The sequence below is a fragment of the Silurus meridionalis genome, chromosome 14 (genome assembly GCF_014805685.1).
Source record: "Silurus meridionalis isolate SWU-2019-XX chromosome 14, ASM1480568v1, whole genome shotgun sequence".
NCBI lineage: Eukaryota > Metazoa > Chordata > Actinopteri > Siluriformes > Siluridae > Silurus > Silurus meridionalis.
The window spans coordinates 22,313,137-22,334,087 of NC_060897.1; the positions used below are offsets into that span (position 1 = coordinate 22,313,137).

Genomic DNA, 20,951 nt, shown 5'->3' on the forward strand with positions numbered 1-20,951 from the left:
AGAAAAACTGAAACCGTGTGCCGTCATACTGACAACACGACTAAACATTATGACGACTTTGTTTGTGAACAATGAAAAATAGACTTTTCATTCTGATGGGAATGAGATGTTCATTGACACAAATACTTACTTTTGAGAGAGGAAATAAGGATTTTGAGAAAAATTGTATGTATTTTACTGTTTGTACAAATTAGTTTTTAAAAATGCTTTTACTGGTCTGCAAATATTAAGGATGATTCGAGAAACGCTGCAAAGCAACTGAGAAAAACTGTAATAACACCAGTAGGAAATGTAGCCAGTGACTGCAGTACAAACTAATACAAGCTACTATTTTTCTGGTTGTAAAGGCAGAATAAAAGAAATAAGGATAAGAAATTAAAGACAGAAGTGTCCAAAAAATTAATTGAACAGTAATTACGAAGGAATGGCAGGTGGGAACAGGTGGATTATGAGTGGAGATCTGAGGAAATATAGTTTTTAAACTACATTGAAATTATTAAAATGTCGCTGAAATAGTCATTCTGTCTGTAAGAACTTTCTGCCAGTATAATATTAATAATAATAATAACAATATTAAGACAGTCTGTCTGTGGCTTTATTAAGATATGCTAGTATAAATGTAGAGAAATAAACAGAATTTGCTCAAGGTTGATGGTTTTAGTTTCCATAGAAACCGGTTTTGATTATGTTAAATAAAGTTCAAGAAGTTAAAAGAAAATAAAAAATCACAGAAAATGCTGAAGTAATTCTGATGTGAAGGTCGTGGGAGTAAAACAAGTGTCCCTTATAAGTGTTCCTTTGAATGGCTTGTGTGTGTGTGTGTGTGTGTGTGTGTGTGTGTGTGTGTGTGTGTGTTGTAGGGCGGTTATGCTGCCTACCGATATGCCCAGCCTGCCACAGCTGCCGCTGCCGCCTACAGTGACAGGTAAGACATACTCTACTACTCACACACACACACACACACACACCAGATCTCCAGCAGAGCCTTGCACTCCAGCATGGATCAGATTAGCTTTTTTGTTTTGTTTTTTTTTCCTTTCTTCCGAGGTCAAACTCACCCCCCTCCTTCCTCACACAGGGAGAAAGGACGCACAGATTTATTAGTCTAATTCGAGGCACGATAATTGGCAAATTAAATCAAATTGAGATGTCACGGCAAATGTAATGGCAGGAGGCGTCCATGGTGGACTGCGACTGCAAAATGAACCCACAACACACAGTCTCTCTGATGCACACTGTCCCGTTTCATTCGTATTAAAGATTCAGAATGTAAACAGTGTTTATAATGTGGAAGTAGATCACCAATCACTTTCCTCTGCTCTTTACAAAGTGCACACGTTTCTCCCACTAGTGTTTCACCTTCTCCTTCAGTCAGTCTCCTGCTATTTAATATAAATCTGTCAAATAAATACAAGAGAAATAACATTGTGTTCCTCTGCTCGAGATTCATTTTAGTATTAAATAAACACAATAATGTTACGCAAAGTTGCGCTCAATCCAAATGTTATCTTTTTTTCTGTTGTCTAATGCTTCATTATTAGAACTCGATCTAAACCCAAATCAAGTATAGATTAATTCTTTTCTTTATTTTTTTGTTGCTCCTGTTTATTTTGGCAGAAAGTTTTACAGGGCATCTGTTTGACTAGGATGAGATTTGAGATTAAGAGGGACGTTATGATACCTTAGTCTTGGCTGATTGATTTCATGCAGGCAAACACATACGTGTTGTTCCTTTAAAATGGAACATTCGGGTCAGAACAGAACAAAAGAGTTGCATTAAAATAAATAATTCAATGTGATTTTCTTCTTACAGCGCAAATTACTTTGTTTAAACAAATATTAGCTAAATACTTGCTAATACTACAAACAAATATCCTACATTATGCTGCTGTGTATTGATCTGTTCTGTTAAACAAGACACTATTCTACAACTTCGTATTTACGTAGAAACATATGAAGCTTATTAGTTTAATTGCAAACACTTGCTAGGAAGAAACACTAGATAGTTGATGTATTTCTCCTGTTTTAGCTGTGGGGTGATACTGTTCATCTAATGCCTTCATGTTATCATCTTAATGTTATATATATATATATATATACATACATATATATAAATGATGCCATTTTAGTGATAGATCGAAGATTACGAGATTCCAGTCGTAGCAATACGAGAATAAAGTTGACATATTTCATCCTCGCCGAAGTACAGGCGACGTTAGAGATGCCGAACTCCTTCAGGGTCGATCCTGTGATCATCATCCTCATAGTCTCTTAAGAACCAACATTTCCTTTTCAAACAGCACGCAGATGTCACCATGGATATCCTTCAGACTGCACAAAAGAGGCGATTTCCTCAACGTCTGTCTGAGTTTTTCTACTGAATAAACAAAGTTTCCTACAGAACCGCTGCAGTGTCCATTTACCGATTATATCTGATTATAAAGACAAAGAATTTCCCTATTGCTAAATTCTAACCTATAGTAGGATTTATTAACCAAATCCTCTACATCCATTTTATGCAAAACAGCGAAAGGTTTCTCGCAATACCACAGTTACCACTTTAATCTTGTACTGCTACGATCTTATTCTCAAAATATTTTTACTCATTTCTCGTAATTTAGAAATGATTCTGTGTATATATATATAAACAGACAGACTGATATATAGACAGTCACTTACCTTCTCAATCTTCCTGAACACAAATTTGTTGCCTTTTTTCTTTTAAATAAATAAGTTTTTAGTACATATATTTTACAAACAACTATAAATACTATTATGGTTTTATCAGAACTCTCCAAACATCAGCACAACAATGTTTTTTATTCTAATTCTTTTACCTACCCTTTCTCCTGACGGGTGCCAATAATTTTGAACTTGAGTGTGCTTCTCAATAATGAATACTCCCCCAATCAGTTGTCTCATTTATTGACATTTCCCTTTCTGTCAAGGTAACGACCCTTATAAACATGCTGTTCCTTTATGTCACGCAAGTGAGAGCGTGACTTCCTGTCAGAACCGTAACATGTGACCTCTTGATATTTTCTGTATTCAAAGAAAACATACACGAAGTGACTCTTGATGATCCTGTCATGTTCGAGCAGCAGTGTCACGATTTCCGTTTCGTTTTTGTTTTGTTTTTTCCTGCATGACTTGAATGTTTGTGCTGTGAAATGCCGACTAATGAATTGTGAATGGTGTCATGCTGTCATTACGTCACCTTTTTTTGTGTGTGTGTGGTGGTGTGTGTGATGTCCTCCTGTTGCTCTCGGCTTGTCTTTTCACACTCGCTAACACACACACACACACACACACACACACACACACATACAGAACGCCCAGTGTGTTCACACTGCGAGTAGCACCTCTAACAGAACCTCTCCAGAGGCGGCGGCGGTGTGAATGTTGTCAGGTGTGAGATCCGAGTAGCGAGATAATTAAGTCCTTAATCAGGCGTTTGCTCTTTTGTGGCGAATGTGCTGGAGCATAAAGACAGGCTGCAGTCTCTAAAGATCAGGGTGCTTCATAAATATGAAATTCAACTTCTTTTTTTTTTTTATGGAAAGGATTATAACTGCTAATTTAATTTAAGTATTAAAAAGAGGTAAATAAAAAAATAAATAATAAACCCACCAGAGAGGAAAAGAGATCCCACTTTCTTTATTGCTCTTTTGAAGGTATTTTACATTTACAGCATTTGAACTTTCTCATTGAAATCCAACACTTTACTCCTTTACAACCAAGTCAAATTCAACGATCTTCCTGAAGCATAATGTAAAGTTCACTTCCTGCCTATATCTTTTAAAAATCTCTCAAAAGTCGGCACTTTTTACACGGATAATTCTGATTTACATGATGAGAAAACACACTTTTTTCTTTTCGGTATGAAAATCTAATGTCATAAAATCGGTCTAATCTCTTTAACCTGTCATGCAAAGTAGCCGTGTTATTAGCTGCTAATTATTTGGCAGTGAGAAATATGCTAATTCATGTATAGTCTTAAATCGTGAAATATTTTATTAACGTAAAGGGTAGAAATGCTGCCTGGCCCTACAGGTTTATCAGTTTTATAATAAAAATAATAGTAATAATAAGAATCATATGCAATCAGAAAGCTACTATTTTATATAGTAATGTTTAAAGCATCACTATAATACCCCCTCACACACCCCTATTCTTTCTCTTAATGGTATGATCCATTTTCATTGCAGTTTCAAGCAAGTAAGGAAACACACACGATGAGACGTGCGGTTGTAGGAAAGCAATTAATGCTGACACAGTGAATCAGGAGGTTATCAACCCCGAAGTGGATTATTTTCCTATAACCACACATTCCTCAGCGTTTTATTTCTCTTATAAAACACCCATTCCCTTACTATAACCAAATTATATTAATTTTTTTGTTGTTTTACAAAACAAGTGTCCTGCTTCTGATAATTGCAGCTTTACCTCAGAGTTATAAACAAAGCAGTGGTACTGGAGAATCCTTCCATAATTATTTCCTTGCAGAAAATGTCACTGTATCAATGATAGAAATATGGATTTCCAGAACCTGTTTATTGTTCTGCAGGTTACTGTCCATCATATAGTCCATATGTTTTCCATAGAAACAAGGATGTATTTAGCCTGAGCTATCGTCTGTCCTGCTGTTGTAGACAATTAATCAACACTTCTGATAATGGTGTGAAATAATACAAATATTGATGAAGGGTTTCAACATGACAAGCTGTTTGGTCTAATAGAGCAGATGGTAGTTTATATAATGATCATATGGATGTTTTATGATGTAATATTTTAGATTTTTTATTTTATTTTGTACTCTTAGCCCTGGGATTATTTCTGCAAAATAATATTTGCTGAAACGCCGTTTTGGACGAAACCCCGATGTGTCAGGTCTATTATGCAAATTATGCGTCTCTCAGTCACAATCGAGTTCCGCTGTTTGCCTGTGGCGGTGAATAAGAATAGTTTTTCGAGGAAATGAAATTTGCTCCAAGATCACCAAGCAGTGAACTTTTAGGAAATCGAAGTAAATCCAAACATGGCTTTTTATAAACAACTCTATAATGCATTATTGTTTAACAAGGTCTTCATTTTTAAAATTATACCAAATAATAAAAACAAATTACTCAGCACTGTAATTGTCTCGAATTAATTATTCATGTTCCGCTGGGGGACGCTGAGAACCGTTTCCAGCAAAAACAGATGTAAAATTGCTTACTCATCAAGCGTATTTAGATACTAACTAAATAAGGTTTTAATCTTTGCCAAATCTTACCGTGCCAAACTCTGGCAGCTTCATTTCATTCTGGTGCATTCGGAAGAGTTAAGCAAATTTTAATTTTCCTGACAGTGAAGATAGTGGCAGAGGATTCATTTAATAATTATTACTCCATTAGGCTTTAAACTTGATAATTATGTAACCTTGAAACAAAAACCCAAGGTGACCAGTATGATTTAAAACTACAGAGTACAGAGTCGGCTCTGGAAATATCAACATCCTTCATAAAAAGAAGAATAAATAAATAATGCTGACTTTACACTCATGCATTAAAGTCTGACTTTACCCTTACACCTGCTTTAGACTCCGACTTTACACTAATCCCTCAGATGCTGACTTTACACTCCCTCCCTAGATGCAGACTTTACACTCCTCCCACAGACACTGACTTTACACTCCTTACTTAGATGCTGACTTTACACTCCTCCCTCAGACACTGACTTTACACTCCTCCCACAGACACTGACTTTACACTCCTTACTTAGATGCTGACTTTACACTCCTCCCTCAGACACTGACTTTACACTCCTCCCACAGACACTGACTTTACACTCCTTACTTAGATGCTGACTTTACACTCCTCCCTCAGACACTGACTTTACACTCCCACAGACACTGACTTTACACTCCTTACTTAGATGCTGACTTTACACTCCTCCCTCAGACACTGACTTTACACTCCTCCCTCAGACACTGACTTTACACTCCTTACTTAGATGCTGACTTTACACTCCTCCCTCAGAAACTGACTTTACACTCCTCCCTCAGACACTGACTTTACACTCCCTCCTTAGATGCAGACTTTACACTCCCTCAGACACTGACTTTACACTCCTTCCCTAGATGCAGACTTTACACTTCTCTCTCAGACACTGACTTTGCACTCCTTCCCTAGATGCAGACTTTACACTCCTCCCTCAGATGCTGACTTTACATTCCTTCCCTAGATGCAGACTTTACACTCCTCCCTCAATTGCTCACTTTACATTCCTTCCCTAGATGCAGACTTTACACTCCTCCCACAATTGCTGACTTTACACTCCTTCCTCAGATGCTGACTTTGCACTCCTTCTCTAGCTGCAGACTTTACACTCCTCCCTCAGATGCTGACTTTACACTCCTTCCCAGATGCAGACTTTACACTCCTCCCTCAGATGCTGACTTTACACTCCCTCTTTAGATGCAGAATTTATACTCCTTTCTTAAACGCCAACTTTGCACTCCTGCTTTAGATGCAGACTTTACACTCTTTCCTTAGAAGCTGGACATTACACTTCTGCCTTTGACGGAGACTTTATACATCTCCTCAGATGCTGACTTTACACTTTTGCTTTAGACTCAAAATTTACATTCTTGCCTTAGACACTAACTTTATACTCCTGCCCAACAGTCTGTCTTCACATTTCTGCTTTAGACACTCCACATTTAGATGCTGACTTCACTTAAAATTCTAATTATTACACAAAAGATTGTGGAGTAAAAGTGTGGCGATATGTGGTGTCTTGAAGTTTATGGTTACCTTTCTATTTAATTTTGCTTATTTTATTGGAAGGCACCAATTTTTTTGAAGCTACATTCGGCAGATAACATCGAGCTTTACCCTTTAGCTTTATTTAGCTGATTGGTACATTCAAAAACTCACAATTCACTGGATCATTAAACTATAAACATTAGGCAATATCAATAAAAATCAAATGATATATTAATTCATTAAATTATATAAAATGAAATATTATATTTAATATACTTTAATCCAAAATATCATCCTGTTTGATATATAGTGCATTGTAACTGGTGTTTATATATAAATGGTTATAAATGGTAATAGTTTCCAGCCATCTGTAGTGCACTATATATCAAAGTGTTCATTCAGTGTTCGTGTGAAAAAGGTGGACGGGATTTGAATTTCTGATTGCACCATCTGGAGTGCCCTAGGTCAAGGCCAGATAGGTCTGAACAGTATGTTGCCATTCTTCACCTCAAAAAGCCCTCACTTCCAGCCTCAAAACCCGCATTAGCCTACTAAACATTGTGAACTTTGACATTCCATGTGCATGCACTTGGTTTTGTGGTGCGCTCAGAATCCATGGGCTAACACACAACCCACACCAGCTGTGTTTCTGTGCCATCACGAGCACTGACTCGATTATTCCTGACGAACATGCTGCACTGATATGAAACAGCTTGCTGTGCATGTCCTTGTCTTTTCTGCTTGACTAAGAACGCTTGAATTAGCCGTTCTATGCTAATAACTAAAAAATAAATAATTACTTTTGACATTTTTATGCTCCTTTACATTCATGAACCTTAAGGCTCCTTGTTAAGAACATGGAAAAAGACGACAAAGTGAGGAATGGAACTGTTCACGGTTTCCTGGTTTCGGGTTATAAGATCAAATTATCTTTTTAATGTCCCCAAAACAATTGTGCGAATGTTTGTGATTTTATTGTTCAGTCATGTCTAACTGGCATGCGTTCTTCTGTAGAGGGTCATGTTTTCATCACGCTTTTGTAAAGTGCAACAAAAGTTGCTGCTCAGTTCATTTGTTTGATTGCAAACCCGCAACAAGCTGCTTTATTTTCCCCTTGGTCAATAGTGCCACGTTGAATCGGCTTGCACGTTGAAAACAAGTCCACTAATGTGATTAGGAGGGCCGATTCTATCCAAACACTCGCAGCGAATGAATGATTCATTAAGTTATTAAATATAGCTGCGAGCAGCAATTAAAAAGGGGCCCTGCAAGATGGCTGCCAAGCCCATGTCACTAATTAGACATGAGATTGAGGTCGTGATGCGTCATTTGTCACACCTGTGCACTGAGTCATGCAGGCTGGGTAATGCAGCGAATGATGTGGGTCACATTCACTGTGTTTGTTTATGTCGCATGCTAACTGCTAGATCACACTCTCACTCCCTAAACGCTGCCTTTTACATGCTTCCCTTAGACACTGAATATACACTCCTGCCCTGCATACTAACTTTAGATTCCTCTCTTCAACACTGACTTTAGTCTGACTTTACACTCCTGCCTTATACTCTGACTTTACACTCCTGCCTCACACTCTGACTTTACACTCCTGCCTCACACTCTGTCGTTACACTCCTGCATCAGACTTTGACTTTACACTCCTGCCTTAGAGTCTGACTGTACACTTCTGCCTTACACTATGACTTTACACTCTGACTTTACACTTCTGCATTTGACTTTGACTTTACACTCCTGCCTTAGACTTTGACTTTACACTCCTGCCTTACACTCTGACTTTACACTCCTGCCTTAAACTCTGACTTTACACTCCTGCTTTACACTCTGACTTTACACTTCTGCCTTAAACTCTGACTTTACACTCCTGCTTTACACTCTGACTTTACACTCCTGCATTACACTCTGACTTTACACTCCTGCCTTAAACTCTGACTTTACACTTCTGCCTTACACTCTGACTTTACACTTCTGCCTTACACTCTGACTTTACACTCATGCCTTACACTCTGACTTTTCACTCCTGCATTACACTCTGACTTTACACTCCTGCATTACACTCTGACTTTACACTCCTGCATTACACTCTGACTTTACACTCCTGCATTACACTCTGACTTTACTTTACTGCCTTAGATGGAAGCCTTACACCTCTGCCTTAGACACTGATTTTTTATTTCTGCCTTAGAAAAAGACTTTACACATCTACCTTAGATGGAGATTTTACAGTCCTTCTTAGAAACTGACTTTACTCTCTTTCATTACACTCTACAGTATTAATATTCAGTAAAGCAAACACAGTGTCGTTCATCTTTATTTTTTCATTTTGTGCAGCATTAGGATATTGTTAATATTATGATATATAGAGAAATGATGAATGACATCATTCTTAATTATATATTTTTTATGACAATTAAATAAAAAAAAATCTTTACAAGATTGAAGTACAAAATCGCCATTTCTGAATGCAGATAATATTCGAGCTGCTAAAGTGATCCATGTCTTTATAGATTTGTTCATGTTGTATTTGACATTACGCTGTGCAGAACATTCGAGATACACCAGATATCATATACTTGTGGCTTGTTTGTTTATGATGCTATGAATTTTCATAACGTTCCACCCCGGGTACGATCTGCAGTCCATCATCTCTTACGTTGTGTTTTACATTGTGATGTTTTCATGAAATATTTTGTAGTGAATAAGTGTGGTGCGCTGTATGCAGATGCATAATGTTATTCTGTCCTTTTTTTTATGGTTTTATTTGTATTTTTTTGGTGCTGCTTTACATTAAGGATTTATTTTTGAACATTGTTAACTTTGCATCAACATGTGAACAAACCAGAAGCTTCAGCATTAATGAACCTCAAATAATAATAATAAAAAAAGTCATTATTATTGTGTTTAATAAATAAAAAAATAGAACTAGTCCAAGTGGATTCAGCTTTCTTGTGAATTCTCGCGAATGACGAAATCGTTTCTCATTCGATGAGATCTAAGATCGTTAAGCAGTGATATTATTGATGTTCCGTTAATGCCGAAGTTCACGTTAATTAATAACCGAACCCTGAATGTAAAGCTCCGCCTCTCTTTCTGTTCCGTTTCCTCTGTGGTGTACAAAATTTATATGCATGTGTCAGTTTGAGGATATTACGATTTTCATTCTGGCTTCGATTTTGGTAGCACTTTGATTTGCGCCACTATGCCTGCAGTGGTTTCAGGAGCCTTGATACGCTCAGGAATAGACTTAAGGCCATTTCTCGGCAACACGATCCCTGTAGAGAAGGGCATGGTTTTAAAAACAGAAACCCGAGAGCGTCTGAGAGCCGAACCCGAGCGCATTTTGCACTTCTTTATTGAATCGGGCGTGTGGATTGGGTTTAGCCATGTGTGCTGCGCTGTGCCTTACTTCTGATTTTGATCTTATCTGTCATATTATTTACGTTGTTATTTTTTTCCCCCTCTATATACACAGCCGGATCCTTTACTGAGATATAATCTAAATTTCAGAAGATTTAACTCACGCCCTGCTCGTCACACTTAATGCCGATTACGAATGAATAACAAACCCATAAATCCTCGCTTTTTTTTTCGAAACAGAAAATATCGATGAATAAAATCACGTTTCATGCTCTCAGACCCTGCTGTTTTATATATTTCCTTCTCCTGTTCTTCTCGTCCATCCCCCCACCCGAGCATGCTACATGCTTTATGTCGAGTGTGAGACTGCACCATGAGCTCTGCTCTTATTTGTGTGTGAACTGAAACTCATTTGCCATAAATCACCTCCACCTCCCCCTTTTTTCTCCTTTTTCTTTCTTTTTTCTATTTTTTTCTTTCCCTCCTTCTTTTACCGTCCATGCAGCCAGTCAGCAAGCGGCATTGTGAATTTTATCTTCTCTTGCAGAAATCATTTCGTCCTCGTTGCGGCAGATGAAATTTCTTGTAACACCTCTTCAGGTAAAATAAATAAAATATGAAAATGAATAACAGCTCACCCTCACTTTCTCGATGCACCCACGAGGGAGCGGGCATATCCTTTTTTTATGCACCTCGACAGTGAGTGCTTTTATTGCTCGCCTCTCTCCTGTTTCCGCTCCTTGATTAGTAGATTTGATTTCGTTTTTTTTCCCCCTCATTTCTTTTATTTTCTTATTGAATGCTCATTTGAGAGAGTGACGTAGCCATAGCATTTTGCATGAGGACAGCCAGCAGGCATTGCAACCCCTTTTTTTCTTCTTTCCAATTGCCACTGCTTTCCAACGGTGCATGCGTCCCTCCTAAGAGGGAAATGAACGCGTGTGTGTTTGTGTGTAGGGATTTTTTTTCATGTGATTGATTTACCACTGATTTTTCTCCTTATGTGTGTGTGTTGGTGGTGTTGGTTGGTCTTGGTGTGTTTGTTGTGTTAAAGCTCACTCGCTTGGTTTGTTACATCTCACACACTTGGCTGTAGGATGGTTACACATCCATGTGTGTGTGTTTTGCGACTGGCTTTTTTTTGTTGTTTGTTTTTTCTCTCTTTTTTCGAGGCATTGTGTTTGGAAGGGAAATTGACCTCTCCATCCATCCACACATTGATTTCTTTCTTCTTTTTTTTCCTTCAAAAACCGCTTTCCTGTTAACCGAGGGGAAATGAATATGCGGCGGCTGCAAATTCTGACGACGTCAGCATTTTTGCGAAATAGCAATCTCTAATTTGGATGAGCGAATAGCTGCATGAGCCAAATGCAGAAAAAATTCTACAACCCCGGTGTGAGTTAAAGTGCTTTCCATAACGGCTCAGTGTTTAACGTTCAAGCTCAAAACCCCAGAACGGCCCCTTTTACCCCCAGCGTGAATTGGGCTACACTGGTTTCTCCTTCACTCTGGATCGAGGTTAGCATTGTATTTTAACAGCGTCTAAAAAACCCTCAGTATGTTCAGAACACCACTGCTACAGATTTCCCCCTGAAGCGTGTAGTCGATAACGTAGAGCGTACCGCAGTCGCCGTTGTTCATTAGCAAAAACACGCTCCTGGTCCTGTTTGACCTTTAACCTGCGTCAATAAATAACCTGAAATGTCACATGGGAAAAGCGATGAGATAAAGATCTCACAAAATTAATATGATCGCATTTGTCCAATGTCCAACCTGGTTTTATTTCATCAGTTATTTAAAATGGATACTGTGTTGTCGTGTATTCCTCACCATAGCACTGTTGAATTCTGATTGGTCAGAAGGTAAAAAAAAAACGCAGTTTTATATCAGTGTTTTAATACTGTATTGTTTCTATGGTAACAGTATACTGTAGGATAGGAAGCGTATAATCGTCGATGGTTTCTGTAAGACGTTTTATGGAAGGAGTCTCCAGTTTCAGCGTCATCATTTGCAACATTTTTAGGACGTTTTTTTGGTTTTTGTGTTTTTTTCCTCTAAATTACTGATTCGTGACAAATTTATGCACAATATGGATACATGTATTTGGACACCTGACTTTTCTAGCCATTTGTGCTTCTTCCCCAAATTGTACATTTTTCATTTCATATGAATGAGGAGACCCAAACCTGTTACTATCATGACAATGGTCCTGTGCACAAAGCCAGGTCCATGAAGATATACTTTATATGGGTTTCCTATTGAACACCTTTGGGATGAATGTGAGCGCTGACTGCACCCCAGGCCTCCTCGCTTTCTCACCCACATCAGTGCCTGACTTTGATCAAATCCTGTGGAAAGAAGAGTGAAGGTTTTTTCTAACAGCAAATGGGGACTAAATGTGGAATGGGATGTTCAAAAGGCACATACCAACCTGCTCAGGTGTCCACAAACTTTTAGCTATATAGTGTAGCTTGTTTGATGAAAGTGATCAAAGGGACCATCTTGTCTCGTGGAACTTCCACCACAATTAATGTAACTATTAATAGATTTTTAAAAAAGTGTGCTGTCAATGATTCATTAATGCAAATTGTAATTGTTGGTTAAATTGGTGTCGTATAAGAAAGATAAGAGGAATAAAACTCGTGACGGTGCGAGTGACTGCTTCATGACATCACCTTGGGATTGGTCATTTTCTTAATAAGAGTACAGTATAAGAGTGTTTTATTCTTTACATTATGATATAAAAAGAATTCAACAGTGATTATATTGTTTAATAGAACATTTTGTGATGGATCTCAAATGGATACACTTTTTCACTCATCATTAATGCAGTTTGTTATCTTTCCCATAACTGATGAAATAAAAGCACTAGCCGTAGCCTCTGACTTTCTGAAGAACCCTTGTGCGATATTATTTATACAACTTTTAAAACCTCAGCTCATCAACATTTCCATTACCAAAGCGGGGTTAATTCCACCGGCCTGTTGCCCTCAGAGCACATTTCAGCTTGGGAGTGTGTGTGTGTGTGTGTGTGTGACCTCCGGCCCCCTCGCCTCGCTCTCAGGTTTATATTCATTAAAATTATCTTCTGTAAACAGGGTCAAGTAAATTAGTACACAGAGCACGAATAAAACGAATAACAACGTCTGCAGTCATTTGGATTAACTTCTTAATCTTAATCCGATATGCGAATATGCAAATGACTTCATTTGCAGGTCGTCCCTGCCTCCTGATTGGCTCTCTCTCTGGTCCTTAACCCGGGCAGATAAACGCGCCTTGTTTTGCTTACCGAGCCCCAGGATAATACACACACACACACACACACACACACACTCCTCTTCATCAGAGCATGAGGAGGTGCATGAGTATTGTGTGGTTTTTTTGATTGCTGTGACAGGAAGTGAAATCCTGATTCCACAAAGACAATTGTCTGAAAGAACTGAAATCACTTTTCTACAGTATTTACAGACAGACACTCGTCTTTGTTGCATACGCACTTATTGTGTTTTTTTCCTTTTATTTTTTTCTTTATGAAATGATCATGTTGCATGGGTCGACGCATATGGAGTAAACAAATCCCATTCATTTTGTATATATGTGTTTATTTTCTCCATCATTCATATTTATTTCTTTTCCATCTCGGCACATCTTGTTTTGTTTTGGTTTTGAGGATAGCGATGTTCCCCTGCATTCCAGCATGACTGTAGAACGCCTTAAGGTTCCTCCTTCTTGTGATCTGATCATCATTGCAAAACTCTTTAACACCTTCGCCACGTGGGCTTGCGTATGAATACACGCTTCGTCCTGGTTTGTTCATATGTATGACTTGTGTGTGCGTGTGCGTGTGTGTGTGTGTGTGTGTGTGTGTGTGTGTGTGTGTGTGTGTGTGTGTGTGTGTATGTGTGTGTATTCTACCCGCGCCCATGTGACATGCTCGTGCTTTTTGTCTTTACAGTTACGGACGAGTTTATGCTGCCGACCCCTACAACCACACACTTGCTCCAGCAGCCACATACAGCGTTGGTGCCATGGTGAGTGTCCATTTCGTTTTTCCCGTCTCTCTATTTTGTACGGTTTTTTTTTTTTTTGCATTCTTCTTGTTTGTTGTTTGTGTCTTTGTGTCCCCCCCCACCGCCGCCCCTCCATCGCATGGATTTTGGTACAGCTGACACCGGCTCGCTTAAACTTAATTGAATTTGTCTTTTGTGCTAACGGCAGCCGAAATGCCACATTAATCCTCACGGTAAACGTGATGAATGTCTTAATTTCTTGGCAGTGTAGTGCGTGTTAGTTATTATATTTCTAATTTTGCGAATATCACCTAGCCGAGCGCGCGGCTTAATGGAATAATTAGTCATTTTGATAATTGAATCCATCACCTAAGTGGTGCTGCGGCAGTGAGAGCTAAAGAAGAAAAAAAAGGAATGGTGAGATGAGGAGAGGGAGAACAAGAGCGAGCTCGACATCAACAGAGCCGGAATTAGTCTGTAGCATCCTGGGATTTCCATTACCAAGCAAATTTTATTGAACTCCATACCACTGTGTGGAGCGATGACTCTAATCACCAGGACAGTAATGCATGTGTGAAGTGCATGACCATTTTCTTTCATGTTTTTTTTGTAGCTCATCTTTGTATTCGATGTAGCTAAACATTTGGCATTGGGTGTGTGGTGCTGCTTGCTGCACGAGGATCGTCTTGCGTACAGGTACACGTTAGGGGAAAAAAATTTCCCGTCGAACGGGGGCCGAGGTTAAACGTGCGCACGCCTGCGTTTTTTTTATTTCACTTTTTTTTACAGAACGCTTTTGCACCGCTGACCGATGCCAAGACCAGGAGCCACGCGGACGACGTTGGTCTCGTTCTTTCTTCGCTGCAGGCTAGTATATACCGAGGCGGATACAGCCGTTTTGCTCCATACTAAAAAAAAAAAAAAAAAAAGAAAAAAAGAAAAAGGAAATATAATACACACACCTAACTCGACTCGACTCAACTCAACTCAACGCGAATTCTTCCCGAGGGTGGTACAGTGGGAATCACTTTTCCGAGGCCTGGGTATTGCAATACAATGCAGTCGTGCATCATTTTTCAGCACCTCTTGCGGAGGAGAGAGGACAGAAAAAAATGGATATTTTTCATCTTATACCTCAAGATATTTTGTGCTGTGTATTTTAATATTGTGGGTTTTTAATTTCTAAAACATAGAATCGTTGGCTGTAGAGGTTTCTGTGGTGATCTAGAGAGCTGCTAGATAAAGAAAAAAAAAAAACATGATGTTTAAAGGAAAACAAAAAAATTGTTAGGGCTTTATCATTTATGTAAATGAATTATGTATGATAAATATTTAGTCCCTCGGGGTGATCATATTTTGTAAGTGACTAAAGTAGTACTGGGTTTCTGCTTTTTGTTGTTAGTTTTTTTTTTGTTTGTTTGTTTGTTTGTATGGTTGGTTGGTTGTTTTTTTTTTTGTTTTTGTTTTTCTCTCGGGGTTTTTTTTATGGTGGATAAACGGCCCAGACACCCACGGAAGCAGCAGCAGGACGGGGCAGGAGGGAAACAAGCCCCGCCCTGAGTGGCACCAAGACACAACAGGGAGGAGCAAAACCACTAAAGCATTGATTATTTCCTCCGTCTGATACCGGTCATTACTTCAAGCCAAAGTTTACTCTTTTTTTCCTGTCTGATTCTTTATTTTAATTTTTTATGGGTTTTACATAGCAGCTCTTAAAGAATCTCCAAAACATCAGTATTTCATTTTGTCTTTTATCTCGTTTGAAGTTTTAGACCCTTTACTGGTTTACAGCTAAATATATATATATATACTGTTACTGTATTTTTATCTTTTTTTTCTTTCACTTCCACTATACCGATCGATTTGATTTTGATATCGAAAAAATAAAACAAAACAAATAAAAGATCAAAGTACAGTAACAGTAGTGGTGTTTCTATTTTTTTCTTCTTTTCAAAAGTAATAATTATTTGTACCGGATGAAAGTCGGGGGAGGGGTGAATTATAATTATGTCGATTATTATTAATGATAATAATAATTACAATATTAGAAATAATAAACCAAGTGTATTACATATGAGCTGTTCAGTGGAAAAATGTTCTCTTCTATGAAACACACAGCTACGTAATGTTTTAGATTTTAGCGTAGTTCGAAAGAACGTGTCTCTTCTTTTTTTTTTTTTCATTCTTCTTTTTTTAAGTGAGAATCATACTCCAGATTTATATCAACATTATATCAACAGTTCACACAAGTAATGCAAACACTATTGTATATACGATTACGATATTTTTGTCTGTAATATTTTGCACATGCGACCTGCCTTTGTTTTTTTTCCATGAGGTTTTTTTTTTTTTTGCTAATATTATTATTATTATTATTATTATTTAGCTTTTTATTATTTTGGAGATCATTTGTACCGTGACATCCTTTGTAAGGTTCTTTTCTAGAGACGCAGCCTTTACACTTCAGAAAAAAACCTGACAACTATAGGATTTGTGAAAAAAAAGATATCTATATGTAAATACGATTAAGGATCAATGTCATTTTTTTTCCAAGTGCTACACGATGAAACCCAAGTGCTCCACTTGGCTGTGCTTACACAAAGAAAAAAAACTTCCCTTCCTGTTGTTTACAAGTATATCTACTTAGAGATGTTTGTCACATATCTCCTTTTTTTAAAAACGTAAAAAAATACGTAGATAAAAAAAAAACAAAATGGAAATAAATAAATAATTAAAATAGGGCAGCAGCTCAAATTTATCCGGCTGCGAATATCCTCTCGTGAGTGTGTGTGTGTGTGTGTGTGTGTGTGTGTGTGCGTGTGTGTGTGTGCGCGTGTGTGTGGTCACACACCCGGGGCGAGAAGATTTATCGTATTCCACTGCTGTAACTCTGCTATACTTTTCTGCTTCCAGTAGGTGTTGTGAAACGGGCCTTTTCTCCTTGTCATTGTATGTGCATGCACTCTATGATCCGCATAACAGTAACCATCAATAAAGTTTCTCAAGATAAGGAGAACTCGTCGTTGGCCTGCTCCTTCTTCTTCTTCTTCTTCTTCTTCTTCTTCCTCAACTTCTTCTTCTTTTTTTTCCTTTCCACTCATAAAGTACTATAGCGTGTGGATCGTGTTTCTCTGTGATGGAGTACGTTTTTTTCCCCCTGATTCAATTCTGACCGAGCTAAATTGCATTTAAAAGGCACAAGGAGCTTGGGTAAAATTGATGCCTCCAGAAGCGATGCACTCATCCCTCAGGTTTTTTTTTCCCCCAGAGGGGAGAGCGATGCAGAGGCGAGAAAGAAGGATGCAATCTGATAAAAGCACAGCTTCTTCTAGGCTTCCGGCACACAAAGGCTATGAAACGGGGCTCCAGCCATCGTTGAGGTTAAATGCGTGAGCTTATATATATATATATATATATATATATATATATATATATATATATATATATATATATATATATATATATATGGAAAAAACAATCAGGTGATGAGTAGGAGGTGATTTATTTTTTACCAACACTAGGGGTTTATTTTCCTCATTAAGCTACAAAAGGACAGAAAATAAATGAAGAAGAAGACATGAAAAGACATTGGGACATATACAGGATGTTCAGCATAAAGGTTAGATATGGAAATGTGACGTGTTTATCATGGAAATAAGAGTGGAGCATTCTCCTCCTAGCATCTAGAGCCTCTAGCAGCTTAGAGATAGTAAACTGAAAGGATTTGGGAGGAAAAGGGAAAGACTGCAGGAAGATAATAAAGATCGAAATTAGAAAATGTGGACGATGATAGACAGAAAAAACCACAAAGGAACAAATGAGCGAAAAGGAATGGGGAGAAAAAGCAAGGAGAACTGAAATGAATAATAAATAGAAAAGAAAAGAAGAAAGATAGAGGTGGAGAAAGTCAAACAAAAAAAAAGCATAAAATTGTAAATGAAAAAGAAAAGGAAGTGGTCAAATGTAAAGGAAAAGATCAATTTAAAAAATGAGGAAAAGGAAGATATTGTAAAAGAAAAGAAAAATAAAGAATGATATGTAAAAAAAATCAAAACAAACTAAAGATTTGTGTGTATTTCAGATGAGGATCATATCCGGGAAAGAAGTTGTTTTTGTGAAGTTCTTCTTCTCCTCACCAATGTAAATCTAGAAAGGTCTATTATGGGGGCTGCATCTCATCAAGGTGTGCTGGAACTTCATAAATTGTGCGCACTGCAGATAGTTCTAATTGAGGCCGAGACGAATTGCCTCCCGTTCCCAACTCGATCGGCGTAATTAGAAAAACTTAGCCAGCGGATACGTGGCAAGATAAGCAATATAAATGTTTAAACGTGATGAAGGAGTCACATTATGCTAGGTAATTACAACTCATCTTCACAGAAATGGGTGATCAATAATTAACGCATCTCGGGTCACGTGTCGGGGAGCGTAATTTAAATTTGGATATTAATTCCATTATATGAGGAGGGAAAAAAAGTGCTTTTCTCTCAAGATGGGGTTCCTCAGGGAGACGAGCTTAGGAGTTTCTTTAATTCGCTTCCTTGGCTGTCTTTTCTGTTTTCTCCTGCAGTCCTTTAACGCGCCCTCACCCTGGCGCTCTCGCTCCCCACAGCTCCTGTCAGTAATAATATGATACATGTTTCTGAATTAAATCAAGTATTAAATGAAGTAATTTGGGTCTCTTTGCTCTGTTTGAGTCACTGAATGGGCCTGGATTGATTATCATGCAAATTGCAGCCGGTGTGTGAATGGTTGCTTTCCTCGCCCTCAGCTAGCCGCCGCTGCCCCCCTCTCCTTTTCTCCTCTTCCTCCTCCCTTCAGCGCTCTGCAGTCTTACAAATCAGGCGTGCCACCAGCCCTCGCGTTTATTAAACCTCTAAAAACGTTTAATTTTCCAAGAGCTGTTCATGCTTTTGCGACCATTTCGTCAGCCGAGAGAGGAAAGAAAGCAGGGCTCATTTGCTGATCTGCTGACTGCCAAGGAGTAAAAAAAATGAATATATATATATAGGTCAATTCGCCAAAGGTTTTGAATCCAGAGTAATTTATTCATTATGTCAAAATAAAATAGTGTGAGCAGAAGGTCTAAAAGATGGTAAGTGATATAATGCTGAGGAGGATGTAAATGGTGATTAGATCAGACCAGTGTGTTTAAATTCATTAAAATCTATGTTTTTTGTTTAGTTTTTTCAGTATGCAGTACGTTAGTGCAGGTGCAGACCAGTGTGTTGTTCCCATTCTCAACATTTACAGTTATTAGAAAAAAAATGAATCAAAAGTGCTGTCACTATACTGAAACACCAAACGTTCAATTAAAACACATTGCCATGTCTCTTTTTTGCGATCCGGTTCATCCCAGAGCAGTTCAGTAAGATTTAGGTGCAGTGACTGGGCAGGCCATTCTATAATAGACATCACTGCAGCCCACTGTTTGCTCTCTAAACAACACTTACAGAGCTTGGTCTTATTGGTCGCTTCGGCTCACCGTCTTGTTGTACAGTGAAGTCGGTTCAAATGAGCCGCAGTCCAGACCGGATTGCATGATGTTGAAATATGGAATGGTTGCCATGTTGGTTGCTTTCAATTTCCGGAATAAGTCTCCAACCTTCCCTGCTTCAAAACAACCCCAAACCATTAAGCGTTCATCTCCATGTTTTTTCTTGTGTTTGTGCCTTTTACATAGTGTTGCATATTAACACAATTAATATACATGTGTCTCATGAAGCACCAAAGACATCATTTAAACACTTTTTCGTTACTGGGACTTTATACCATATGTCTGAGGACATATTTTGTTGATTTTTTAAATAAACACAGCTTTTTTTTAACATTCTTTATATATTATATATATATATATATATATATATATATATATATATATATATATATATATATATATATATTTTATACTTTTATCAAATATAAAGAATGGCTGCATTTTCAAATAGGGATAAAGGAATTTTTTGTAAGTTTGCTGCAGAGGTTTTGTTTTCACTTCATAAATCAAGAAGGTCTTTGCATACACCTGTATAAGTATTACCGTTGTTTTTTGGGTTTTTTTGGAAAGTAATGGGAACGATTAAATGCATGATGTATTGCCTGTTTGTGTACCATGAAGCCAAAGCTGCTCATTTTTAATACAATATTGTGATAACAATATAAAGGTCTACAGTGAAGCAATTATGGTGATATAAACATTCCCTATGAGCACACGATCATTTCTCCTGCATGGCCTTTGCCGAGCCGCTGCATGACTCATCCAGGCCTCAGTTCAGCAAATGAGCAGGAGTCACACGACGCCACGTTCTCTAGATCCTTGTTTGGGTTTCGACCTTCAGCAGTAATGAGGGCCCAGTGGAATCCACACTCAGAGGCGCCATTTTCGTCTGACCGAGGGACCGAACATGGCCATCCATCGCCGAAAAATCAATTTTGTTGCAGTCAATCTGAAGCTTTCTCAACCAATATGTCAGATACGTGTTGCATTCAGAGATTCAGTGTTTTTTGGACAAATAAGGCCGAGCACCCGATGTGGAATAATAGGTTTTTTATCAAACATTGAGCTCATTGAGAATTGAGCTGAACTACTGACTCCAATTTATATTAGTTAGAATTTTGTTATACTTCTAGTTTTAGGCGTAATCCTGAATGTAAGCTGAACCCCAGAGACTGTTCTGTACGAGCATCCCAGAAGAACATCAGCACCAGAGCCATGTCACGCTTAACACCACAGAGATCATGCTTCTTCTTTCTTCTGCTGTGTGACGTGAACATTGCCTGAAGCTCCTGACTTGCATATGCGTGATTTTAAGCAGTGTGC

At 38.1% G+C, this 20,951-nt stretch overlaps 1 protein-coding gene across 13 annotated transcripts in view; it reads left to right on the forward strand.

The window, feature by feature from the left end:
• The window catches only part of rbfox1 (RNA binding fox-1 homolog 1), a 257,633-nt gene extending 241,583 nt beyond the window's left edge, over nt 1–16,050 (forward strand). For 8 of the 13 annotated variants that reach the window (XM_046865708.1, XM_046865703.1, XM_046865705.1 and 5 more), the window contains 3 exons: nt 861–925; nt 14,077–14,152; nt 14,921–16,050. In XM_046865708.1, coding sequence (XP_046721664.1) covers nt 861–925; nt 14,077–14,152; nt 14,921–15,043 — 264 coding nt within the window. In that variant the 3' untranslated portion in view covers nt 15,044–16,050. Of the gene's footprint in view, nt 1–860; nt 926–10,668; nt 10,722–10,785; nt 10,821–14,076; nt 14,153–14,744; nt 14,828–14,920 lie in introns of all 13 variants that reach the window. The other 5 variants (XR_006927797.1, XR_006927798.1, XM_046865706.1 and 2 more) reach the window with 5 other exon arrangements.
• Nucleotides 16,051–20,951: the final 4,901 nt, after the last annotated feature.